The sequence below is a fragment of the Acanthochromis polyacanthus genome, chromosome 1 (assembly GCF_021347895.1).
Source record: "Acanthochromis polyacanthus isolate Apoly-LR-REF ecotype Palm Island chromosome 1, KAUST_Apoly_ChrSc, whole genome shotgun sequence".
NCBI lineage: Eukaryota > Metazoa > Chordata > Actinopteri > Pomacentridae > Acanthochromis > Acanthochromis polyacanthus.
The window spans coordinates 39,955,506-39,982,172 of record NC_067113.1 but is presented as its reverse complement, the minus strand read 5'-3'; the positions used below and the strand labels follow the sequence as shown (position 1 = coordinate 39,982,172).

Below are 26,667 nucleotides of genomic sequence, written 5' to 3'. Positions count from 1 at the left end.
AAAATGACAACAATAAAAACAAGACAAAATATTACAGGAGTGTGAGACAAAGTGACAAAAGCAAGAAACACAATAACGAAAAATAGACAAACGACACCAGACCAAAAAAAAAACACAAAATTACGCACAAAACAATGACAAGAGTAAAACAAAAGGACAAAAATATGACAAAAACACAAGCGAGACAAAAAGGAAAGAAAACGACAAGAAAAGAGAAAAAAACACAAAAACAAGGCAAAACATTACAAAAATTAGACACAATCTGCCAAAAGAACAACTTAGTATTTTACTTTCTGACCAAAACAACGTGTCATGGTCTAGAAATTATGTTAAATTTATAGTTTTACTAATTTACAATCTGCAGTTAATGTCTTCTCTGGAATTTTTACACTTTGAGGGCCGGATTGGACCCTCTGTAGGACCGGTTTTGGCCCACGGGCCTCATGTTGGACACCCCTGTTATTATAATTGGCATTTGCTGGACAGTTGCATCCTAATTTATTGTTGTTTTTAAGCAAACAGCGAGCATCCTTTACCTACATTAACAGCCTCAGAAACCAGCATCCGTCCTGCTCCAGCATCATGAACAGAGCTCCTCTGAGTCGTGTCATACAGACCGGTGTGAGCTGCAGCTCGTTAACACGTTTCCTCCGGTGTACAGAGTGCATGTGTTACTCGGTGGGGACGGTACCTCAGGCCTGCTCGTCCCCTGATGAGTGTCAGTGCGACCAGAGGAGCGGTCAGTGTCCGTGCCAGCCCAATGTGGTCGGTCAGAACTGCGACCGCTGTGCTCCCGATACGTGGAACATCGCCAGCGGAACCGGCTGCCAGCGCTGCGACTGCGACCCCGTTCACGCCGTCGGATCCTCCTGCCACGAGGTGAGTCGGACGCTGGAGTGAAAACTGAGCTGTGTCCACAATCACTGCGTTTTTAGGTTCATGAAAAGACCGCCATACCTGCCGGTGGGATTGAAAGACGTGTGAAACAAAGTTACACCGTGTGTCAGAAACAGTAAAAACAGAAAGCATAATCAGACTTTTATACTTTCTGACAGTCCTTGAACTCCTCACCTGTGATGCTCTGTTTGCAAATGTAACCTAATCTGGGATATTTCATCAAAGTCACTTCATCCTTTGAAAATTTGCCAAAAACAAGCAGTTTGCACGAACCAGAAAGCTGCAACTAAGATTCACATGACTAAATTTAAAGTACTTTTCACCTAAACAGCAGGCTGTGCTTACAGAGACCAGATAGTAAGGAAACAAATGTCCATCCATTATCTATAAAATGCTTAATCCTCGTTAGGATCACAGTGGAGCTGGAGTCTATCCAGCTGACTGAAAGTGAAGGTCACCTGGACAGGTAACAGTCTGTCACAGGGCTACATATAGACACAAACAATCACATTCACCCCTACGGACAATTTAGAATCACCAGTTAGCCTCAGCATGTTTTTGGACTGTGGGAGGAAGCCGGAGAAAACCCAAATATTAATGTAAACGGTAAAATATCTATAATATGTAGCACTGAAGATGCTCTATATTAATTAGTTACTCTAAAATGACTTAGTTGCTTTATACAAGTTAAAGTTGGTCTATATTCGTTAAAGTTGCTCTCTATTAGCAAAAGTTGCTCTATGTGAGTTAAAGTTGCTCTATGTGAGTTAGAGTTGGTCTATATTTAAATTGCTCTATATTAATTAAAGTTGCTCTATATTAGCTAAATTCGCTCTATATTAGCTAAAGTCTCTCAATATTAGCTAAAGTCAATCTGTATGAGCTAGTCACTCTGTATTAGCTAAAGTCGCTCTGCATTACTTAAACTTGCTCTATATTAGCTAAAGTCGCTCTATAATAGCTAAAGTCGTTCTGTATTAGCTAAAGTCACTCTGTATTAGTTAAACTTGCTCTATATTAGCTAAAGTCACTCGATATTAGCTAAAGTTGCTCTATATTAGCTAAAGTTGCTCTGTATTAGTTAAACTTGCTCTATATTAGCTAAACTTGCTCTATATTAGCTAATGTCGCTCTATAATAGCTAAAGTCGCTCTATATTAGCTAAAGTCGCGCTATATAAGCTAAAATTGCTCTATATTAGCTAAAGTTGCTCTGTATTAGTTAAAATTGCTCTGTATTAAAGTCGCTCTATATTAGCTAAAGTTGCTCTATATTAGCTAAAGTCGCTCTATATTAGTTAAAGTTGCTCTGTATTAGTTAAAGTTGCTCTATATTAGTGAATAATGAGTTGTTGTAACTTATATAAAGTCAGTGATTTTCCGTGATTAGAAAACGGTAGCAAACAAAACAGTCACATCTAGATCTGGATCCAAAATCAACATTACTTCAGTAAACGAAACAATGCACACCTACTTAATTCTCATGCTCTGTTCATGCTTTTTCCATCCATTTCATGCCAAAACAGACTAAAATGTACACTGGAACCAGCAGCTTCCAGCTCTCACCACTCAGCAGGTCCTTTAAATCATTTCCTGCATTAGCATGACAGCAGCTGCTCTGCTTCGCTCTCTCTGAATATAATGTACAGCTGAAATGAACCACAGAAATCTTGTCTTTCAATGGGCTGTTGTTGCCAAAAGCTTTCTTACACAACTGACGAGGAAACTTCCCTGTGGCTGTGACCATCTAATCACAGAGGCCTGTGTTTGTAGATTTTTTTTTGATATATAGACTCCAGCTGTCTGGGAGTTGCTTCTCTCTCAGCTCTGAATCTGCATGTAAAGAGTAGAATAATGTGCTGCTTCCACTCATGCACAAACATTTGGGTTTCTGTGTTTACTGGCTGGACTCCATCGGAGGAAGGAAGTCTGAGAATACACAGTGGAATAAGTGAACACGCTGTTTTCTAAGAGTTCTGTCAAACTGCAAAGCTCCATTGTGTCTGCATGTAAAACATACAGATTTAATAAAAGCTCTTCACTGCTCTATATTAGTTACAGTTGCTCTATATTAGTTAAAGTTGCTCTATATTTGCTAAATTTGCTCTATATTAGAGTTGCTCTATATTTGAAGTTGCTCTACATTAGTTAAAATTGCTCTGTATTAGCTAAAGTTGCTCTATATTAGAGTTGCTCTAGGTTATTTAAAATTGCTCTATATGAGCTAAAGTTGCTCTACATTAGCTAAAATTGCTCCATATTAGTTGAAGTTGCTCTATATGAGCTAAAGTTGCTCTACATTAGATAAAGTTGCTCTATATAAGATGAAGTTGCTCTATATTAGTTGAAATTGCTCTATGCGCTAAAATTGTTCTGTATGAGCTAAAATTGCTCTGCATGAGCTAAAGTTGCTCTATATGAGCTGAAGTTGCTCTACATTAGATAAAGTTGCTCTATATTAGTTGAAGTTGCTCTATATGAGCTGAAGCTGCTCTGCATCAACGTTTCCTGGTAACACTGCGGTGCTGACCTGATGGATCATGTCGTCGTTCTTGCTGTAGGTGACAGGACAGTGTGTTTGCAAACCAGGCTTTGGTGGCAGGACGTGTCGGGAGTGCAAGGAGCTCTTCTGGGGGGATCCAGAGGTCAAATGTCACGGTAGGACACATCACACAACAGAACACCGAGGCTGTTCTGTCCTTTTCTTCTTTCACACTCACATTAACACCTGCGGTCAGTTCAGAGTTACCAATGAGAACATGTAAACTCCATGCAAAGAACTCAGGTCCAGACCGGGATGCAAACCAGAGATCTTCTAGCTGCAGGGCAACGGCACTAACCACCGAGCAACGGTGCAACCCGCACCAGAAACAAACTAAAAACGATCACTTCTTAAACCTAAAGTGCAGAAATCTTGTCGCCCCCTTGTGGTACTGTCAGGAAATTTCTTCATTTCATGAACTTGCAGTTTCTCTCACTGCCAGAAGGGGGCGACAAACTTTCCGCACTGCAAGTTTGATCATTTTACTACGCGTGTCTGCTGCCCCCAGGTGGTCGTAAAATAACAGCAACATGGACGGATGCTCTGGACTGCAGCCACTTTTACTGGTTTTAAGAGTCGTTAGTCTTTAATGAACTGTGTTACCATGGTAACAAGAACCACTCTTTAATTGTCTGTAGTGTTTGGGATGGCTGTCTCTGCACTGGTGGGTGATTTATGTAGAAGTCAGTGAGGATGTAAACACTCAGCCTCATGATCTCAGTTTGTGTGCTGGAAGGAAAGAAACCATCACTGTCTCTATGCTTGGTGTTTGTTTCCCTTTAAATACTTTCTTTAATCTCCCTCTGGCTGCACCTCACTGCGCTGGACTTTGAAAGGGTTTTGTCAGACAGTTTGCATGTTCGCGGCTCTGAATCAGCGAGTTGGCGCTCTGCATCGGCGGCTGATCCCACAAAGTTTTACTGTCCTCCAAACAAGCTGCTGCAGAGTCCATCTGCTGATATTCACAGTAGCTGGATAAGAGAAAGAGGGAAGGAGAAGAACGGGGCCAGAGAGGGAGGGGATCTGGCAATGACCTCTGGTTCTCTGCTCATGAGAACCAGATGTTCCCCAGGACTCCCAGGCATCCCATTTTCGTCATGCACCAACACCCAGAGGATCCCAAATTATTCCCACCGCGTTCCCTAATGGTGTCTTAAGCCGTTAGAGCAGCTGGGGCTCGCTTCCTATCCGCACAGATGTGCAGCTTCCTGGGAACGCCGCGGCCACCGCAATGAGAACTGCAGGTGGAGAGTCAGAGGAATGACGATGAAGCCTCTTAAAGATGGGGAGTTTGGATTCCAGAAGTTAAATGTGATTTAAGAGGACAGAGAGTTGCTGGTATGCGGCTTCCATCCCATAATCAGCGTGTTTGATTTGCCCCTCCAGCGTCTCTGAAGACAGGTGTAATATTTCAGCTCGACAAAAACCAAACTTCAAACCCTCACCTCCAGCTCCGTAAATCACACAAATGAACGCAGCAGAACTAAGAGTGGAAACCGACGAATCTCTGAATTCCTTCTTCTTGACTCAGTCTTTTCTGAGGAGGGAGGGACGCTGTGTGGAGTGAGGCAACCTCAAGGGATCAGCGTGACCTTCAGGGTCATATTCATCTTTATTTACAGTAGATGATGGGGTTGAGTAAACTGACTTTAAATGGCTTATTTCCCTGAGGAAACATGAAGACTGTCCTCTTTTTTATACACACGTGGACAAAATTGTTGGTACCCCTCAGTTAAAGAAGGAAAAACCCACAATTCTCACTGAAATCACTTGAAACTCACAAAAGTAACAATAAATAAAAATGTATTGAAAATTAAATAATCAAAATCAGCCATCACTTTTGAATTGTTGATTAACATAATTATTTAAAAAAACAAACTAATGAAATAGGGCTGGACAAAAATGATGGTACCCATAACTTAATATTTTGTTGCACAACCTTTTGAGGCAATCACTGCAATTAAACGATTTCTGTATTTGTCAATGAGCGTTCTGCAGCTGTCAACAGGTATTTTGGCCCACTCCTCATGAGCAAACAGCTCCAGTTGTCTCAGGTTTGATGGGTGTCTTCTCCAAATGGCATGTTTCAGCTCCTTCCACATATGTTCAATGGGATTCAGATCTGGGCTCATAGAAGGCCACTTTAGAATAGTCCAACGCTTTTCTCTCAGCCATTCTTGGGTGTTTTTGGCTGTGTGTTTTGGATCGTTGTCCTGTTGGAAGACCCATGACCTGCGACTGAGACCAAGCTTTCTGACACTAGGCAGCACATTTCTCTCCAGAATGCCTTGATAGTCTTCAGATTTCATCGTACCTTGCACACTTTCAAGACACCCTGTGCCAGATGCAGCAAAGCAGCCCCAAAACATTACTGAGCCTCCTCCATGTTTCACCGTAGGGACAGTGTTCTTTTCTTCGTATGCTTGGTTTTTGAGTCTATGAACATAGAGTTGATGTGCCTTACCAAAAAGCTCCAGTTTGGTCTCATCTGTCCAAAGGACATTCTCCCAGAAGCTTTGTGGCTTGTCAACATGCATTTTTGCAAATTCCAGTCTGGCTTTTTTATGAGTTTTTTTCAGCAGTGGTGTCCTCCTTGGTCGTCTCCCATGAAGTCCACTTTGGCTCAAACAACGACGAATGGTGCGATCTGACACTGATGTACCTTGGCCTTGGAGTTCACCTTTAATTTCTTTGGAGGTTGCTCTGGGCTCTTTGGATACAATTCCAACGATCCGTCTCTTCAATTTGTCATCAATTTTCCTCTTGCGGCCACGTCCAGGGAGGTTGGCTACTGTCCCGTGGGTCTTGAACTTCTGAATAATATGAGCCACTGTTGTCACAGGAACTTCAAGCTGTTTAGAGATGGTCTTATAGCCTTTACCTTTAAGATGTTTGTCTATCATTTTTTTCTCAATTCTCTCCTTCGCTTTCTGTTGTCCATGTTCAGTGTGGTACACACCTTTTCACCAAACAGCAGGGTGACTACTTGTCTCCCTTTAAATAGGCAGACTGACTGATTATGAGTTTGGAAACACCTGTGATGTCAATTAAATGACACACCTGAGTTAATCATGTCACTCTGGTCAAATAGTTTTCAATCTTTTATAGAGGTACCATCATTTTTGTCCAGGCCTGTTTCATTAGTTTGTTTTTTTAAATAATTATGTTAATCAACAATTCAAAAGTAATGGCTGTTTTTGATTATTTAATTTTCAATAAATTTTTATTTATTGTTACTTTTGTGAGTTTCAAGTGATTTCAGTGAGAATTGTGGGTTTTTCCTTCTTTAACTGAGGGGTACCAACAATTTTGTCCACGTGTGTATGCAGGGCTGATCTGACAGACGTCACGTAACGCAGCTCTCTGTTTTTGTTTTGTTTTTGTGCAGATGTGAGACATCGTACAAAGAAAAATACTATGAGGAAACACCACTTTTACTTCCTATAATTCAAAAAGTGCTCACTGTTTGGGGGAGCCAAAATATGCAAGTAGAACAACAACTTTAAATGACAGATTACTTCAAAACACTCAAAGGTCAATAAGTCACAAAAAGAAAATAAAAGGACAGTAAGTGACAAAAAAAGAGCGATATGTCACAATAAGTGACAATAAAAGCACAATAAGTGACAATAAAAGCACAAGTGACAATAAAAGCACAACAGGGCACAATAAAAGCACAGTAAGTGACAAAAAAGAGTAGCCGTGTTGTAACTGGAAGGTTGCCGGTTCGATCCTCGGCCCGTCATGCGAGGTGTCCCTGAGCAAGACACCTAACCCCTAATTGCTCCTGGTGGGTCGTGGTTAGCGCCTTGTGTGTGAATGTGACGTATCATGTAAAGCGCTTTGGGTACCTTGCAGGTATAGTAAAGCGTTATATAAATGCAGACGATTTACCATTTATAAAAGAACAATCAGTGACAAAAAAAGAACGATAAATGGCAATAAAGGGACGATAAGTGACAATAAAAGCTCATTACATAAAGTACACAAAGAAGTTAAGGGTCAGTGGTCACTGTAAGGTCATTTATGGCTTCCACATGAGGGCAAGTCTTTGCTAACATGTCTGTTAATAAGTCTGTGTGTAAAATATCAGTTTGATTTAGAAAAACAGTCGCACAGTTTAAATGTTTCTAAAACAGTGTGATCCCTTATTTATAGAAACACACTGATGCAGTATTTTCTGCTCTCTGACATCAGACAAGTCACTCTCTGATATGAGGAATGTCTTTACTGTGATGTAAGAGGAGCTGTCTTTACCTGACGTTTCCAGCGTGCGACTGCGATCCTCGGGGAATCTCCAGCCCTCAGTGCCATCGTGCCACCGGTCAGTGCTCCTGTGTGGAGGGAGTGTCCGGTCCAAAGTGTGACCAGTGTGCCAGAGGCTACCAGGGCGAGTTCCCGCTCTGCGAGCCCTGCCATCAGTGCTTTGCCGTGTGGGACGCCGTGGTGGGAGAGCTGGCCAATCAGACCCGCCGTCTGGAGGCCCAGGTGACAGAGCTCCAGACCAGCGGAGTGACGGCTCCCTACAAAGAGCTGGTCAGCAGCCTGGAGAAGAACGCCAAAGCCATCAGAGAGATCGTGGAGAAGAACCCTGCAGCGCTGCAGCTGGAGCAGACACAGGAGCTGATGCACCAGATTACGTACGTACAAAAACACACACAGAAGCGTTCAGGGTTCCAGCTGACACCTTTAGTTACTGTTCCACGTGTTCCCAGAGGGCTGATGTCTTACCTCAACGGGAAGCTGAACACAACCGAGGAGAACTTGGACCTTCTCCGCGGCGACGCCAACGCCACCGACGCAAACTTGGACAGACTGAGCGATGAGGCCGACCAGCTGCAGCAGAGCGTCCAGCAGCTGAGACAGCAGGTGTCCGACATCAAGAACGCCAACATCCAAGGTGAGAAATCCCCGTCCTAAAGTATTAAACCCTCACAGAGCTACCCGACGTCACAGCTGGATGAAGCTAGAAAAACAGCACGCATGGCTTGGAATCAACAGATTACAATTTAGAAATGAATTTGGTCTCATTTGGTTTTATTACTCCAGAGTTATGTGACGATTTGTGACAAAACAAAAGGTTAAATAGGTCTAGAAATTAATCACAAAAATCAGAGCCAAAAACTGTAAGAACAGAGAGGATTGTTGGATTTTCAACCCTCCAGTGGTCTTTCCATGCAATTCCACCAGGAAACAAAAGACCTAAATGAAGATTAAAATCGGAATGGCTTTTAGAAATTTCAGACCTAAAAAATCTGCCTTTGTGTGACAAAAAGTCTCCTCTGCAACCAAAACACGACAAAAAAAAATGAGGGACTTCTTATGCAGAACAGACAGCACACAAAAATGTAAGTGCTAAAGAACATCTAGGATGCAGAGCGACCATTTTTTTTCCCAAAAATGTAAACACCTGCAGGTAAAATGTGATTCCAGGTTTTTAGATCAGGCTGAACCAGTTCTGAAAACAACCAACAACTAACCCTTCATTTACCAAAAATATTGTTTCCTTGTCTGAAAAAAAAAAAAATCCAAAAACTCAGCAAAAAAATTCCTCAAATTTTGGAAAATTCGTAAAACCTTCAGGAAGAAAATTCCAATAATCCCTTAAAAGTTTTATTTTTTTTTAAATCCCCAAATTTGTCAGAAAATTCTTGTAAATGTTTTCAAAAAATGAGTAAAAATCTTCAAAAAAATCCTAAAAATATCTAAAGTGATTCCATAAATATCAGTGAAACTTCTAATATTTTCTTTACAAACATTCACATAAAAATCAGCCAAAATCCAGCGAAATTTGTTGGATTTTCGTTGATTTTTTTTTGCGAATGTTCGAAACATTTAACTTTTTTTCCCCACCAAAAAATGTTCAGAGATTTCCTTAAAAAATGTTGAAAATGTGGACGTCAATACATAGTTTTTCCACATTTTCAAACTTTAAAACAGGTCATCAGTTGAACAGAACTTTCTCTAATCCATCATCTCCTCCTCTAACTCTGCTGTTTTCAGGAGCCATGGACACCATTTCTGCTGCACATATGCAGTCCAGGGAAGCAGAACTTCGCTCCAAAGCCGCCACCACTGATCCGGGAAACACAGTAGAGAGTTCAGCCCAAGTACGGAAAGCCACAGAGGACAAACTGAGCAGCAGTCAGAAGGAATTCGACCGGAAGCACCAAAGAAACACGCAGAAGCTGGAAAAGCTGTCCGAAGACATGGAGAAGTTTGAGCTGTCTCCACTCAGTGAGAAGGTGAGGAACAGGGCTGACTTTGATGTTGTAGAAGCAGCAGTGTTTCCAGAGCGCGGTTATGACGTGGTGGCTGTCGTTCCTCTGCAGACGTGTGGTGGAGCAGCAGACGAAGGCGACGGCTGCTCCTCCTGCGGTGGGCTGGGTTGTCTCTCAGAGGACGGAGCTCCTCGGTGTGGAGGAGAAGGCTGCAGAGGCGTCCTCACCGGCTCCCAAACCGCTCTCAAATCAGCCAACAGCCTGGACCAGGAGATCCTGGCAGCCATGCAGGAGGTGGACAAGCTCTCCAGGATGGTAGGTCAACGTGGCTGTGTGTTAGTGTAGAGCAGGGGTGTCCAACAAGAGGCCCGCGGGCCAAAACTGGTCCTCCAGAGGGTCCAATCAAAGTGGAAAATTACAGAGAAGACATTAAGTGCAGATTGTAAATTAGTAAAAGTATAAATTTAAAATAATTTCAAGATCATGACAAGTTGTTTAGATCAGAAAGTAAAATACCAGATTGTTCTGTTGTCATTTTGCGTCTTGTTTTTGTTGTTTTGTCATTTTTTGTCTGACTTTTGTCATTTTTCTCATGCTTTTGCTGTTTTGTTTCTCGTTTTTGTCGTTTCGTTTTTGTCTCGCTTGCATCATTTGTCTATTTTTTGTTGCTTTGTTTATTGGTTTTGTTGTCTTGTTTTTGTAACATTTTGTCATTTTCATCATAAGTCATTGTTCTTGTGGTTTTGTGTCTCATTTTTTGTAATAGTTTGTCTTGTTTTGTTGTTTTGTCTGATTTTTGTCATTTTTCTCATGCTTTTGATTGTTTCTCATTTTGTGTTTCCTTTCCGTCTCGCAGTTTTTTTCTCTTTGTTTCTCGCTTTTGTAACATTTTGGTTTTTCATAATTTTGATCACAAGTCATTGTTCTTTTGTCATTTTGTGTTTTGTTTTTGTAATATTTTGTCTGTTTTGTTGTTTTTTTGTTTCTTTTTGTCTCACTTGCATCATTTGTCTAGTTTTTGTTGCTTTTGTTGTCTTGTTTTTGTAACATTTTGTCTGGTTTTTGGTCGTTTGTCATTTCATCATAAGTCATTGTTCTTTTGTGTCTCATTTTTGTAATAGTTTGCCTTGTTTTTGTCATTTGTCTCATGCTTTTGTTTTGTTTCTCATTTTGTGTTTCCTTTCTGTCTCGCATTGTTTGTTTCGCTACGTTTCTCGCTTTTGTAACATTGTTTTTCATCATGAGTCATTGTTCTTTTGTTTCTCATTTTTGTAATATTTGTCTCGTTTTTGTTGTTTTGTATTTCCTTTTTGTCTCGCTTGCATCGTTTGTCTATTTTTTGTTGCTTTATTTATTGCTTTTGTTGTCTTGTTTTTGTAACATTTTGTCTTGTTTTTGTCATTTTCATCATTGTCATTGTTCCTTTGTGGTTTTGTGTCTCATTTTTGTAATAGTTTGTCTTGTTTTTGTTGTTTTGTCTGATTTTTGTCATGCTTTTGTTTTGTTTCTCATTTTGTGTTTCCTTTGTGTCGCATCGTTTTTTCACTTCGTTTCTCGCTTTTGTAACATTTTGTCTTCATTTTGGTTGTTCTTCATCATTTTGATCATTAGTCATTGTTCTTTTGTGGTTTTGTGTCTCATTTTTGTAATGGTTTGTCTTATTTGTCATTTTTCTCATGCTTTGTAATTTTGATTCTTATTTGTATCATTTTGTTTCCTTTTGGTCTCGCTTTCATCGTTTGTCTACTTTTTCGCTTTTGTCTTCTCATTTTGGTTGTTTTTCATCATTTTGATCATAAGTCATTGTTCTTTTGTTTCTCATTTTTGTAATATTTTTACTTGTCTTTGGGTTTTTTTGTCTGACAAAAATGCTTTTTGTACTAAAACAAAGGAAAAGTTAGCAGTTATGGTGATTTACAGGTTATGTTATGATTTTACTGGTCCGGTCCACTTCAGATCAGATTGGGCCAAACTAAAATGATGTAGACTAACTCGGAGCCAATCACTGGATTTATTTGTGCTCAGGTGTGGGAAGCCAACGTCCGTGCAAACGAAGCCAAGGCCAACGCTTTGGAGGTTCTGATCAAATCCAACCGGAGCAAGGAGAGAGTGGAGGAGAGCAACGAGCAGCTCCGCAACCTGATCAAGGAGATCCGAGACCTCCTCACCAGTGAGTTCTCCTCAGTAGATTCCATCCTCTGAGAGCTGAATGAGGCATTATCTCTGTGTTTCTGGTGATCCAGATGAGAAGGCCGATGCGTCGGTGATTGAGGCGGTGGCCAACGAGGTGCTGACTCTGCAGATGCCCATCTCACCGGAGAAGCTGGACGAGCTGACCAAAGAGATCAGGCAGAAGGTGGGAGCTCTGACCAGCGTGGAGTCCATCCTCAGTCAGAGCGCCGAGGACATCCGGACGGCCGAGTCGCTGCTGAAGGAGGCCAAAGCTGCCAGGTAACCAACACAGCATCAAGAACGTGTTGTTCATGTGTTTGCCATGCTGCTTTTTGATCATGAAGGTTGTCTGGACACTCAGAGTCGTCTCTCAAGTCAAAGCGAATGTTTTATTTGCAACAAGGAATCAACAAATGGTAACAGTTCAGCTTTTATAGGCAACATTTCCATGAGTTTTGGGTCTTCTAAATGTTATTTTAAGTCTCTGTAGGGTTGTTTTGAGCCTCTTGGGTGTTGTTTTGTACATTTTGAGTCCCATTTTCTGTCCCTTTGGTGTTTTTATGTGGCTCTATGGTGTGATTACTTTCTCTCTAAGGTTGTTTTGAGTCTCTGAGGTTCTTTTGTGCCTCTTGAGTGATGTTTTGTACATTTTCTCGCTTCATATCTCTTTGAGGTAGTTTTGTGTCTGAGGTTTTTATGACTATGTGTGAAGAAAATTCTTCAGTGTAATACTGTTTGCTCAAAAGAACAATCGTCCCTAAATTCAAAGCGAATGTTTTACTTGCAACAAGGAATCAGTGTGAACAGGTGACTGATAACATGGAAACAGTTCAGCTTTTATACGGGCACATAAACCAGTTAGGATTCTGTCAGTTTTGGGACTTCTAAGTGTTATTTTATGTCTCTTTGGGTTTATTTTATGCCTGTGTGAGGTTGTTTTGAGCCTCTTGGGTGTTGTTTTGTACCTTTTGAGTGTCATTGTGTGTCTTTGTGGTTGTTTTGTGTCTTTTGGGTTTATTTTATGCCTGTATGAGGTTGTTTTGAGCCTCTTGGGCGTTGTTTTGACAACAACAATGAAACCATGAATAAAGCAAAACACAAAATGACAAAAATAAGACAAAACACAAGCAAGACAAAAAGGAAACAAAGCGAGAAACAAGACGACAAAAACATGAGAAACAACAAAAGTCAGACAAAAAAAAAACACAAAAACAAGACAAAATATTACAAAAATGAGACAAAAGAACAATCTAATATTTTACTTTATGATCAAAACAACTCGTGGTCTAGAAATGATTTTAAATTTATAGTTTTACTAATTTACAATCTGCAGTTAATGTCTTCTCTGTAATTTTTACACTCTGAGGGCCGGATTGGACCCTCTGGAGGACCACTTTTGGCCCGTGGGCCTCATGTTGGACACCCCTGATCTAAACGGTCTCCATGAAATCTCGCTTAGCGTCCTTACACAGACACAGACGGGTTAACATGAGCGCTCTCTGTCCATCAGCCAGGCGGCGTCCAACATGAAGGACACAGCAGACGTAGTGAAGGCGGCTCTGGACGAAGCTGAGCGCGCTCAGAACGTCGCCATGGACGCCATCCAGCTGGCCCAGAACAACACTAAAGGCACCCTGGACCTGCTGGTCTCTGTGAGTCGGACCTCAGCCAGTCATTTCTGTAATCACGCTGCCATGCTCTCAGCTGCTACCGATTTATCTGAAGATGATGTTTGTTTGGAAGACGTCAAAACTGTCGATGCAAAGATCGGCTTAGAGGTTAAGCTTCAAGTTATTTAACCCACAGCGCTATGGAATGCTGAGAAAAATGCTTTAGAGAACCTTTAGGAAGAAAACATCTGGAATAAAAGACCCTTAAAATGTACTCTTTGCTTTTTTGCTTTAATGTGAAGTTTACTTTTAACCTTCATGTCGTCCTACAGGTCAAAGTTGATCCGTTTTAAGTCTGAAAATGTGGGAAAATATATTTTCACATTTTTGGGAAATTTTTGAACATTTTTTGATGGAAAAAAATGAAATGTTAAATTTTTCTTTAAGAACATTCACTAAAAAAAAATCAACCAAAATCCAGCGAAATTCGCTGGATTTTGGTTGATTTTTTTTAGTGAATATTCTTAAAGAAAATATTAGAAATTTTACTTATATACATTTAATCGCTTTAGATATTTTAAGGATTTATTTGGAAGATTTTTACTCATTTTTAAAAATATTTACAAGCATTTTCTTGGCAAATTTGAGGGGTTTTTTTTAAACAAAACTTTTAAGGAATTATTGGAATTTTCCTCCTGAAGATTTTGCAAATTTTCATAAATTTGGGGAAATTTTTGCTGAATTTTTGGATTTTTTTCAGACAAGGAAACAACATTTTTGCTGCCTGTAAATGAGGACAACAGGAGGGTTAAAGGTGCTATTTAAATAAGGTTATTAGTACTATAAACACATTTAAAAGGCACTTCCTTCCTTCTAAATCAAAGTGAAAACAGACTTCCTCACCTGCTAATCATCCAGGAACATGTAAATACCTTCAGCGTTGTCAGACATCACCGTTGTGGACATTTTCCAGCCGTGTTTTGATGCTCCTGTTGTCCTCTAACGTCAGGTGGAGTCAGAGACGGCGCTGTCGGAGCTGAAGCTCAGCGACACCACGGGCCGCCTGCTGCAGCTGGAGATGGAGGTGGGCCGGCTGAGACAGAACAAGCTGGAGGTGAACCGGCTGGTGGAGACGGCCGACCTGGTGACGGAGCAGGCCCGGCAGGACGCAGAGGAGGCCCGGCAGGTCCGCTCACTCAGCCCCACTGTCTGAAGGAGCTCACGGTTTGCTTTTAACTTGCTACTGAGTGTTTTTTTTGTGCTGCTTGTGAAGGAGTTCGACGAGGAGCTGAAGGATAAGTTGGAGGCGGTGGAGGACCAGGTGGAGGATAAGGGGGAGTCGGTGCTGCAGGCCAGGAGGAGAGCTGAGGAGCTGCAGCAGGAGGCCAAGGAGCTGCTGGCCCAGAGCAGCATCAAGCTGCAGAGGCTCGGAGGTCAGCATGTTCACTGGAAAAATGTCCCTCTCAAAACAAGAAAAAAAAACTTATTTCAAGGTAAAACTTCCTTGAAATAAGTAAAAAAAATCTGCCAATAGAAGAAGTGAAAAACTGCTTGGTGAGATTTCTTGAAATAAGATCTGATATTTAGAATACTGAGATCTTAAAATGAGCTGGAATTTTTTTTAGGCTCTATTTTACCAGGATTGTCAAGCTTAGGTGTCTTAACCCTCCTGTTGTCCTCATTTACAGCACCAAAAAATATTGTTGCCTTTTCTGAAAAAAAAAAAAATCCAAAATTTAGCAAAAATTCCCCAAATTTATAAAAATTAGAAAAATCTTCAGGAAGAAAATTCCTTAAAATTTCCCTTAAAACTTTAATTTAAAAAATTAATTTGGAAAGAAAGAAAAATTTAAAAATGAATCTTCCAAAAAATCTTATTTCAAGAAATCTTACAAGCCATTTTCACTTGTTCTATTAGCAGATTTTTTCACTTATTTCAAGGTAAAACTTCTTTGAAATATGGTTTTGTTTCTTGTTTTGAGAGGGGCATTTTCCAGTGCAGAGTCTGTTTCCCAACACAGCAGAGTCCGTAACAAAACAATGAAGTCAACAAAAACTGAAGCTGCTTGGAGTTCTTGCTTCACTGTTCACCAGCAGTACGTGCATAAATAACGCTCTGTGCTGTCTCTTCCTGCCGTCTGTCTTCAGAGTTGGAGGTTTCCTACGTGGCCAACCAGCGCATCCTGGAGGCCAAAGCTGCAGAGCTGGCTGAGCTGGAGCGAAGCGCCCGCCGCATCCTGGACGAGATCAGCTACAAGGTGACGCTGTACAGCACCTGTCTGTGACCGCGGCGTCGTTCATAGCTGATAAAACACTGTAATATGTTGGAAACTGTCAGTGCGTCCAGGCGTTTTTAACCATCAAAACCAGCTCCAAAGCTGCCAAAGACCATTAAAGTATCGAAGCGACGAGTCCCAAAGGAAGCACTCGGAGCCGATGTGTGGAGAATAAAGTCACTACAATCCGTGTTTACCTGTAAGACTGCATATATGTGAATGAAATGTTAAATTTATACGTAACAGGCCCAAAGAATCACATGTGAATGGTGCTACAGACAAATATTAAAGTTTTACTAGAAAATAAAAGCGTTTGTTGGTGTTGTTTTCCTCACTTATCAGCCACATGTGCTGCAGATCTGCATAAGCAATTTGCTAAATGTCTCAAACTGCAAACGCGATTATACTATACGGCCACTATACGCCGATGGAAAGCTTAGATTCTCATGAATCCGCCGGTATAAACCACTTTCAGATGTGATTACCACAGCGGGTAATATAAACACATTTGTCCGACAAACAACGAATATTCATCCATCCGTTCTCTAAACACGGCTTTAACGTACACAGCGCGACTCACATTTCCGGGTTCATTATTACACACAGATGAAAAAAGCCACAAAAAGTCAGGGGTCTTTCTACTCACTCTGCTATTTTTAAACACTCCTAAACTCAATACTGAACAAACAAGTCTCCCTTCTCTCCTCCCTTTCGTTCTGCTAACTACTATGCTGTAATCAGCAGCATTGTCCTCATTATTGTTAGCACCTCATACCCTTGGGCCTAGGGTGGGTAGAGCTCATTTACAGGTATCTGACTCTTAGTTTTGATAATGCACATCAAACTAATATACATACACTACTTCCACTTGAAATTAAAAGGTGTAATGGCTCACCCCGTTAGCTTAACATTAGCTTAGCACAGCGGAGCTGGTGTAGCCGTATCTTACAAGGCATTTATCATTCTGACATTGACCTGTATGCACAAAAACGTATAAATATAAGCATACCTCAAAGAAAACGTATGAGTCCAGGCTTTTATAAGTCTTCATCTTCTCCATTGTGTGGATGCCTGGGCTGTTGATAAGGTACTCGTAAATGGAGTGCCAATGAAGATCTGGACACGTAGTAGGGTCGTTTTCCCATGAAAACAGAGGAATTTGGTATGGACATGACTGCAAACCAACCAGTTCTAATTTTCTTGATACCGTAGCTTGGCTTTTGGCTCAAGATTTCCGAAATAATCAGCAGACATTTTTCTCCGGGTCAAAACTGCGCGGTTTCGGCGGTCAAATCGCGGTTGCTAATGACTTTGTTGCCCCCTCTTTTAATGGCGGCGTGCGTTGCTAAGGAAGGTATGGTCACGTGTCCCAGACTCTGACGTCATAAAAAAAATCACTTCATCTCTCATAATTATTTGTTTGACATCACATTTACTGTGATGAGATAAATACAACACTGAACACAAACGTTTGAACAGTTTGCTTCTCCTTGACTGTCTCCTGTTAGTTTCCAGCTGCTTTGCTAGAAGGTCAGTGTGGAGGTTTATGTCTTGTGAGGATTTGCAATAGATTGATGCTAGAGGTACGGACCCATGAGTCCCGTTAGCAAAAACTACTTCCACATGCAATGTTCGCGGTTAGCCCAGCTACACAATCCAACAGATCCACTCCCGACACGTCGTGATAAAAGAAAAAAAAATAAACGTTCTGTAATGTTCGGTTGCATATTAAATAACCTGACTGGGCGACGAAGTGTCAACCTTACGATACCGGAAGTCCTATCGCTCTCTTACATCCGGTTACCTTTCACAATAAAACAATAGTATAAGTATAACAATACATTACACTCTCCGGTTTATTTTGTTCCCAAAAATATAATTCCACAGGCAGGAACAACGTGGCTGGCTAATACATTTATTGTACCATTTTGCTGAACGCAGGTAAGAAAACTATATGCTTCTCTCACTATCGAGCACAGACTGCCGTAAAACGAAGGGTAAGCAAACATCTGCGTCTGCGTTGAGACGTTAAAGGGCAGCTACACATTTTTATCAATATGTATGCACATCTTAGGTCATAATATTAAAATGAAACTCAAATTATATTTAATTATATGTTCAGTAAGCTGCTCCCTTTTAGCCACTACAGCCAGCACAGCCGCACATTTAAACAAACCAAACATGAGTCTAAACATCACCCTGTGTGCTTCCACATCATTTGGGAGGACTAAAGCTGAAAGAATCCTCCAGCAAAAAGTGATGAACTGATCAACAAACCTTTGTGAGACTAGTTTACACACATTTGTCTGCTTCCAAGCTCCACATTTCTGTATTTACTCTGTTATATTTCATTTTTTTTACTAGTTTTTCCACTTTCTAGTTTATTTTTCTCTTCCGTATTTCCAGGGTGACACCAGCAGCTGAAACCAAACTCCTTGTGTGTTGTGTAGGAACCACATTAAAGCAGATTCTGATGTAAAACACACGTCTGTGGTTTTGTTTGTGGGTACATCGTTATTTAATATTAACTGGAGACATTCTATGATGCTGTGATTTCTCTTCATCAGTAATAAAATATGCTGCTTTCTGACATTGCCACATGAGGGAATGAGCAGCTTTGGAGGAGGACTGATTTTCTAGTTAGTGCTGTTTGTTGTTGCAGAAAAAAGCATTAAATTATTGACATATTTGACTGTATTATTCATTCTGAAAGAATCCAGCAAACGTGTTCCGACCAGATAAGGACCGCGTTAGATGCTAAGCTTGAATGAAAATGACAAACTGCACACATGAACAGAGAACACACTTTATTCGAGCCATTTATCATTCAGAAGAATATTAGTTCTCGTTAAAATAGATCCTCCTCCATGAGACAAAAAGAAGACACGACACAGGCTGACAACAGACAGAAAGCAAACTCTGCAGCTTCATCACCAGTTTCTGTCATCACCAGGAGGAGATAAAAGATCTCAGAATCTGAGGCGATCAAATCCACGGGGCCGTTTCCTTCAGCTCGCTCTGGGAAAGCGTGAACCTGTGATGCTGTGTCACTCTGTAGCACCTCAAACAGCACAGTGATGGCAGCATTCTGTGTTTTATCAGACAGACACAGCGTTTTAAAGGCCAACATGAGCACTGACGGTGATGTCAAGCTGCAGGTTTTCTTACATTTAAAAGCAGAAACGAATCTCTTGTTCAAAACTTGGATTGTTTTGGGCAGAAACAACCAAAAGCACATGGAGCAACTGAAATCAAATGGTTGAACATCAGCAGCTCGATAAGGCAAAGTGAGGCAAGTTTAAGTCACAACACGCAGGAATGATGTGGTTTTAAACATCTGGTGTAAAAATAAACGGTCAGAGGAAGCTTCACGGATGAACCCCGTCTGCAGCTTTAAGCTCCATTAAAGTGCTTTCAGTCTGTAACAGCGGGGAGCAGCGTGGTGACACATCTCTGACTGGTGCTCAGTTCCTGCTGCGGGGGTTATGAGGAGCCGGAGCTCCTTCCATGGGGGCCGAGCTGGGGACAGAGAGCAGCTGCCCGGCGTGCATCCTCTCGTTGACGCGCAGCTGGCAGCCGTCCTGCAGCATCCGCAGAGCGATCCTGGCGATGTTGCGCGAGTCGTCCAGACCCGAGTGGGGACGGCCTTCGTACTTGAGGCCGAGCTTCTCCAGCATCGTGCTCAGCTTCGTCTGGGTGCGAGGAACCTGGAGGAAGGAGACATGAAGGCATCTGATCAGCAGGAAGGCCACAGTGGAGCTGGAGACGGGAACGACGGCTAAAAGAGACGATTTCAGGCTGCTAAACACAACATTATCTCTTCTATCCTGTTGACTCTGTGGTGCTCACATAACAAAAAAAAATAGTTCTTTAAAAAACCTGAAAGCATCAAACCAAAGCTCTCCTTGGTGTTCTAGAATTTAAAAAAAAAAAAAAAAAATCACATTACGACTACTTTGACAGACACTGTGACTTCAGTAAGAGTCACAATTTCAAAATAATATAAAAATGATGATGTCATTGTTGCTGTAGTTTGAACCAAAGAAGCCCGTTTCCTCACATCTGGAGAATGGAGACTAAATTTAATGGATCAACACTTAATTAACCCTTTAAGCTTCAGTCAATTCCAGCCGTTTTCAGTACAAAAAATCACTAATATTCTATTTTTAAATAAAAAAAATTACGAAAAATACAGGGAATATTGGACGGGCATCGTGAGGTGCATTTCCTTGAAAATGACCGATTCGTTGATTTTATACCGACTTCAGGACATGTTTTGGACAAAATAGTTTACTGGCTTGTGTCGTCTGGATGTAAAAGGTTGGATTATGGCCGTTTTTTGTGGTATCTTTTTTTTGTGTGTAGTAATGAACCCGGAAATGTGAGTCGCGCTGTGTACGTTGAAGTCGTGTACAGAGAACGGATGGATGAATATTCGTTTTTGTCGGACAAATGTGTTTTTCTCACCCGCTGTGATAATCACATCTGAAAGTGGTTTATACCGGCGGATTCATGAGAATCTAAGCTTTCCATCGGCGTATAGTGTTTGTATAATCGCGTTTGCAGCCGTCGGACATTCTTGAAATTCCTATGCAAATTAGTAGGTGTACCGCCGACGGTACACTGAAGCTTAACGGGTTAAAGGACGTTTGAAGTCCATGGCATATATCTGGATACATTTGTATTAAAAGTAACAAAAAATAATGTTTTTATGTTCATTATGGTCATGTCTTTACAAATTACATCATTATCAGGGAATCAATCATTTATTAATAAAAAATGACTGGAAATCACTAAAATGTCGACTAAATAACCGCCCATATTTAATAACAACCACCTTCTAATGAGCTAAACAACAGGTTTAGTACAATAGCAAATAAATAATTACTTTCACTCAGTTGTATTTATAATATTTAGAAGAATCTTTGTGTAAAAATGCCCTGTGGTGTTTGGTTTTGTTGGTTTTAGGCCTGAAAACAGCAAAACTGTCAGAAAAGGTGTCTACTATGACACAAAAAGTCCCACAGTTATACACTGACCCTCATGTTGGGTCCAAGAACACAAACCTGCTTTCTGCTGCCTGTAATAAAATCCCGCCTATTTGGGAAATTACAGAAATTTCATTCAACTAATTTCTCAGAAAGACTCCCACAATAGAATCAGTAGTTGCTGTCGTCATGGTTACAGATCTGCGGATACCTTGTAGAAGTTTCCGTACGACTTCCTGATGTTGATCCACTTCTTGGCAAACTGAGGATACCTGATGCGGCTGATCCGACACTGGATGTTGAGGAACTTGCTCATGTCCCACGCCCTGCAGGAGAACACGAAGCGGTTTAACGGGAGCAAAGACGTTAAAACCCGCGGCAGAACCGGACCGAAACGTACCCGTCAGTCAGAATGGCGTATTTGTATTTAGTTCCGAGTTCCCGCTCCTGAAGCCACGCCACGACCCGCTGGAGCACCGCAGGGAAAGGATCCGCTTCATCCACCATTCTCTACCGGAAACAAACAAACGACACGTCATTAATGGAAGGAAAGAACTTCTACTGTTAAACAGCAGTTAAACCAACCTGAGTGATCCCCGTTAACTTCACACAGAAGTCTGAGAGCTGCGGGTTCACTTCTGGTTTCACGTACTCCTGAAAGGTGTCCACCTGAAAATGAGGAAAACGTTCAAGACTGAAACTTTACTGTGGAGCAGTGAGAGTTTACAGGAATAAATCTATAAAAGAAAAAGCAGATAAAAGAGGAAAACATAAAAATAAACATAATGTGTCAATATAAAGACATATTAACAAAAAATGATACCATAAAAGAAAAGGCTAATAAAAGTAGAAATATAAAGACAAATAAATTAACTAATTTAAAAAAAACAAAACATGAAGAAACATGTTATATTTTTTAAATGTTGCAATAGAAAGCAATATTAATCAAAAAAGAATCTATAAAAGACAAGGCTAAACAAAGGAGAAATATGAAGACAAATAAATAAAATAATTTTAAAAATAAGAAGAAATGTGCTTATAAATAAAATAAAAAATAATGTGCAAATATAAAGCAATATTAAGAATAAAAATGAATCCATAAAAGAAAAGGCTAATAAATGCAAAAAATATAAAAACAAATAAATAAAATAATTCAAAAAAGGAATGAGAAGAAATGTTCATATTAATAAAATAAAAAAATAATGTGATAATAAAAAGCAATATTAATAAAAAAATGAAAAGACTAAGAAAAGTAGAAGCACAAAGACAAATAAATAAAATTATTTAAAAATAAGAAGAAATATGCTTAAAATTAAATAAAAATAAATAATTTTGTAATATTAATCAAGAAATCCATTCACACAAGTAAAGCCTAATAAAAGCAGAAATATAAAGACAAATAATTAAAATGATTTTAAAAATAAGAAGAAATGTGTTTATAAATAAAATAAAAAATAATGTGGCAATATAAAGACATTGTAATAAAAAATTCATTCATAAAAGAAAGCGCTAATAAAAGTAAAACAAATAAAATAATTAAACAATAATACAACAAATAAAATACTAAAAAAAGAAGAAATGTGCTTAGCATTATCATGATTTTTTTAATTATTTTATTTATTTGCCTTTATATTTCTACTTTTATTCACATTTTCTTTAATAGATTCATTTTTTATGGACATTTCTTTTACAGCAACAATATTTTTTTAATTTTATTTAGTCGTCTTTATATTTCCACTGTTATAGATTTATTTCTGTAAATGTTTCACTGCTGACAAAAACAACCCCGTCTTCAGCCCAAACTCCACTTACGATCTCTAAGGTGTGGGTGTTGATGAGGACCATGGGGAACTCGATGATCTCATGGAGGAAGTCTGAGGGATTATCTTCTTCACACGTGGCCTCAAAGTCGACCACACAGATGTAGTCGTAGTAGGTATCAGTGGGTCCTCCCTCTGCTGCCGTCTGCATCAGCTTCTGCTTCTTATAGTGGCTCTTCAACCTCTTCTTCATCACATCCTTCACTCCTCTTCACACAAAAAAAGAGGACAGAAACTTGTGAAGAAGCTTTCCATACCGGCGGTGCACACATTTACGAGCTTAAGTTGAGATTTTGTGCCGGCAGCTCTTGGGCTCTGTCCTCAAAAATCAAACTAATTCTCACCTCGTGTCGAGCTTCAGCTCCGCTAATTTGATCCGCAGCTCCTCCTTGGACATGCGGTTGATGTGTCCGTTGGCCAGAGCGATCTCTTTGTACACCGGATGACTGAAGTCGCTGTTGGACTGAGACGGGGAACCCTGAGGAGCAGATTCTTCAGGAGGACATAATCTGCTGCAAGGCTTGGCCTGAAGAGGAAGCAATTATTACATTTAGTCAAACAGAACATCTAGCACATTTAGCAACTATTCTTTTGCTGTCACAGTTTAATTTAGCATCAGTTACTGAGCCAACAACAGAGTCAAGCTCTCTGAACTTCCATTTGGTGGTCTAGATTTTCTCTGTGTGAAAGCGTCTGCATTCCTTAAAATAATAAAAATTGTTATAGATAGCAACATAAACTCCACACAACACTAAACAGTGTTCCACTAGTGTGGTAAATAAATTCACTGGAAAACAGGTATAGTTTACATTACATTACTAGGGCTGAACTATACACAAAAAATACATTATATATAGTAATTATTTTGATCCAATCTAGCTAATAAATCTACAGTCTGCACCACATAAGCCTTTTTTTTCCAGAGAAACTGATCACCCTGTATATTTAAGGTAACTTCTGTACTTTATACTCCTACTTTTCAAGTCAGCTTCTGAACTTATTGGCTGCTGTGATGATAAATTTGTGACGTACCAATGCAAATACGTCATAAAAATTGATTGAAACGTGCACAAATTTTAATTAACATGGAGGCATGTTAATTTGAAGACCCTAGAGGAACACTGGGATGAAGCAGATCTTTCATTTCTTTGCAGTAAAACTAATCATGAACATCTGAACACATTTTCTTTTTTCATAAATCCTGAGTTATTGAAGAGATTCAGTTCTGATACTTCAGAGGGAGATTAATAGAAGTAGTTGTAGCTTAAATTTCTGATTAATGATTAACATGTATACTTAAAACAGACACAGTATTCTATTCCTCATGTGTAAAGCATGTGTAAGACATTTGCAGTAAATAGCTAGTTGAATGTAATAACGTGTCAGAAAGGTAAACAAAGCGTTGAAGCGAAATGAAGCTAACCGAAGCTAACTGGTCACACCAACCTTCTCCTCTTCTTTTGAATTGGACATCTTTACGTTGACGTCCTCGGCCTGAATATTCTCCTTGTGCTCATCCATTTAATTGAAGTCAATCCAGAGACTGTTTTTTAAAACAACGTAAATTAATGAAACTATCTCTAATGTGTTAGCTCTGGTTGCTAACGGCAGCTAACAGGCTGGACGACATTCCTGCGCGGCTCCTCGACGTCTGAAGCGGCTCCGTCCGATGCTAATATGTGACTTTAATGCTGCATATTGCAAATAAATCGCTAATAGGACGTTTCTAATTAAACGTCTGTCGTAAATCTCCGCAAACACATTAAACTTCTCTCGCTCTCTTTTTTTCTTAAGGTAGACAGTTATGACGATTTCCGGTTTGCGCCAAAACAACTCGGTGCTCGTCAGCGCCCCCTGCTGCCGAGGAGGAGAATCAGTCAGATACAAATAATACATGGACGATATAATAAAGATTTATTATTTGTATTTATGTCTTAGATTGTTATTATTAGATTATTATTTTATTTATTAATATTATTACCATAGTTATTATTTATTACCATTACTATTTATTTTTACTATTATTAGAATGTTATTTTAATTATTATTATTATTATTATTATTATTATTATTATATTGATTTTCCCTCGGAGATTAATGAAGTAAATGCATTGTTTTGTTGTATTATTTTAGTTATTTATTATTATTATTACTACTATTTCATTTTACAGTACTATTATACTAGTATTTTATTCATCCGTATTATTATTTTAGTTATTTATTATTATTGCTATTTCTTTTTTCAGTATTATGTTAGTGTTTTATTTATTATTTTATTCATTATTTATTATTTCTATTTATTTTTAGCATTATTGGACTAGGATTTTGTTTATTATTATAGTTATTATGATTATTATTTATTATATTATTATTATTGCTATTTATTTTTTCATTATTATGATATTCAATGATATCAATAAAAATACCTGTCAACTTCTGACTCTATCAAGACATATCTAATATATATTATTTACTTCATACTTGCTAATTGTTTTTGGCTATAGAAAATATAATGACGCTATGCAATTTCAATTTCAAAAAAATTTGCTGTAGATACTGTTTCTTTCCTTTTCTTCTTCTGAAGAAAATTTTCATATTTACATATATATGCACTGTGTGCTTTCTGTGTGCTGCAATCTCTCTTTTATTCGCTGTCCTATTGCTGCTGTACAATGGTAATTTCCCCGCTGTGGGATTAATAAAGGTTTAATCTATCTATCTAATCAACGTGCGTGCAGTGCTCCTATCTGACCGCGAGGTGTCGCTCTCGTCTCGGCCTGTATACAGGCACTCTTGGCCTGTATCCATGCAGCCTTCATGCAGGACATCAGACCTGAACATGTGTTTATCAGATGCAGATGTTGAACCTGACCTGGTGTGTGGGTGAGAGCTGAGTCTTCCTGAGGCAGATTAGCTGCTGCAGAAACAGAAACACAGTGAAAGGCAAAGAGAATAAAACAGCATCTGAATAATGAATATGAGGCCAGCAGCAGTGGATGAAAATTTAAAATGTCCATCGCTGTACAGAGAAAACGTTGGAAAGTCCACTCCATCAGACCATCAAATGAAAATGTCTTTCTGGATGAAGTGTGATAAAACTTCACTGAATTTAATTTTAGGTTTCAAAAAGTTAATTATCACCACACAGGTACTGAGAACTTAACGCTGTAAGACCCAAATACAGAAAAAAATAGCAAAAAATTTAAATGGAATAAAAGAAATCAACGCAAAAAAATGTATAAACCCAAATACAGAAAACAATTATCAATAAAGAAATTAAATACAACTGAAAAAAGTATTATGTATATTTGCATAATTATTTTTTGGTCAAATATATATGTATAAAAATAAAAAGTTCTATATAATATATATTAGATAGAACATAAGCAAAAATTATATCTAAAAAGTCTATAAAATATAATATATATTATCTTGTTTTATATAGTTGTGTGTGTGTATATATATATACACACACACACACACACACACACACACACTCTCTGTCTGCACATATATATATATATATATATATATATACCGGGCTTTGCAAAAGTTCTGTTACACGGTTTCATGATCTTTAGAGACGTTTACATGTCGGAGTGAAAAATTCCATTGAACAAACTGAAAGTTCTACCTTATAGGCAGGTGTCATTAATACAAATTTTTTCTCCGGTGAAGTTGTATCAAGATGGAAGTCAAAAGAGTTGAGATATCTGCTCTCCTTCATGCTGGCCACAACAAGTCTGACAGAGCCAAGCAGCTGAACATCAGCCGGATGACCGTCCACAGAGTCACAGAGAGGCTCAAGAATGGTGAAGATCTTTCAGTGATCTTTCAAGAATGGTGAAGACCTGAAAGATCTTCACCATTCTTTAGCCTCTCTCTGTGGACGGTCATCCGGCTGATGTTCAGCACAAAGGAGAGCAGATATCTCAACTCTTTTCACTTCCATCTTGATACAACTTCACCGGAGAAAAAAATTGTATTAAGAACACCTGCCTATAAGGTAGAACTTTCAGTTTGTTTAATGGAATTTTTCACTCTGACATGTAAACGTCTCTAAAAATCATGAAACTGTGTAACAGAACTTTTGCAAAGCCCAGTATATATACCCAAATATAGAAAAAAATAGTAAAAATAAT

At 39.3% G+C, this 26,667-nt stretch overlaps 2 protein-coding genes across 2 annotated transcripts in view; one reads left to right on the top strand and one right to left on the bottom strand.

Moving 5' to 3' along the window:
- lamb1b (laminin, beta 1b) overlaps nt 1-16,026 on the top strand; it is a 39,421-nt gene extending 23,395 nt beyond the window's left edge. Inside the window, exons 22-33 of the mRNA XM_051951846.1 lie at nt 662-879; nt 3,458-3,554; nt 7,709-8,078; nt 8,154-8,338; nt 9,442-9,683; nt 9,771-9,974; nt 11,685-11,829; nt 11,903-12,110; nt 13,342-13,483; nt 14,451-14,627; nt 14,715-14,874; nt 15,590-16,026. Coding sequence (XP_051807806.1) covers nt 662-879; nt 3,458-3,554; nt 7,709-8,078; nt 8,154-8,338; nt 9,442-9,683; nt 9,771-9,974; nt 11,685-11,829; nt 11,903-12,110; nt 13,342-13,483; nt 14,451-14,627; nt 14,715-14,874; nt 15,590-15,726 — 2,285 coding nt within the window. The 3' untranslated portion in view covers nt 15,727-16,026. The remainder of the gene's footprint in view (nt 1-661; nt 880-3,457; nt 3,555-7,708; nt 8,079-8,153; nt 8,339-9,441; nt 9,684-9,770; nt 9,975-11,684; nt 11,830-11,902; nt 12,111-13,341; nt 13,484-14,450; nt 14,628-14,714; nt 14,875-15,589) is intronic.
- A 2,481-nt stretch (nt 16,027-18,507) lies between these two features.
- Nucleotides 18,508-24,356, bottom strand: eri1 (exoribonuclease 1). Its single transcript, XM_022215324.2, has 7 exons — nt 23,972-24,356; nt 22,870-23,051; nt 22,518-22,734; nt 21,291-21,374; nt 21,106-21,215; nt 20,917-21,031; nt 18,508-19,424 (listed from the first exon to the last, which is right to left on the bottom strand). Exons 1-7 carry the CDS (start codon nt 24,044-24,046, stop codon nt 19,182-19,184), a joined length of 1,026 nt encoding a protein of 341 aa, XP_022071016.1. The 5' UTR covers nt 24,047-24,356; the 3' UTR covers nt 18,508-19,181.
- Between the last annotated feature and the right edge of the window lie 2,311 nt (nt 24,357-26,667).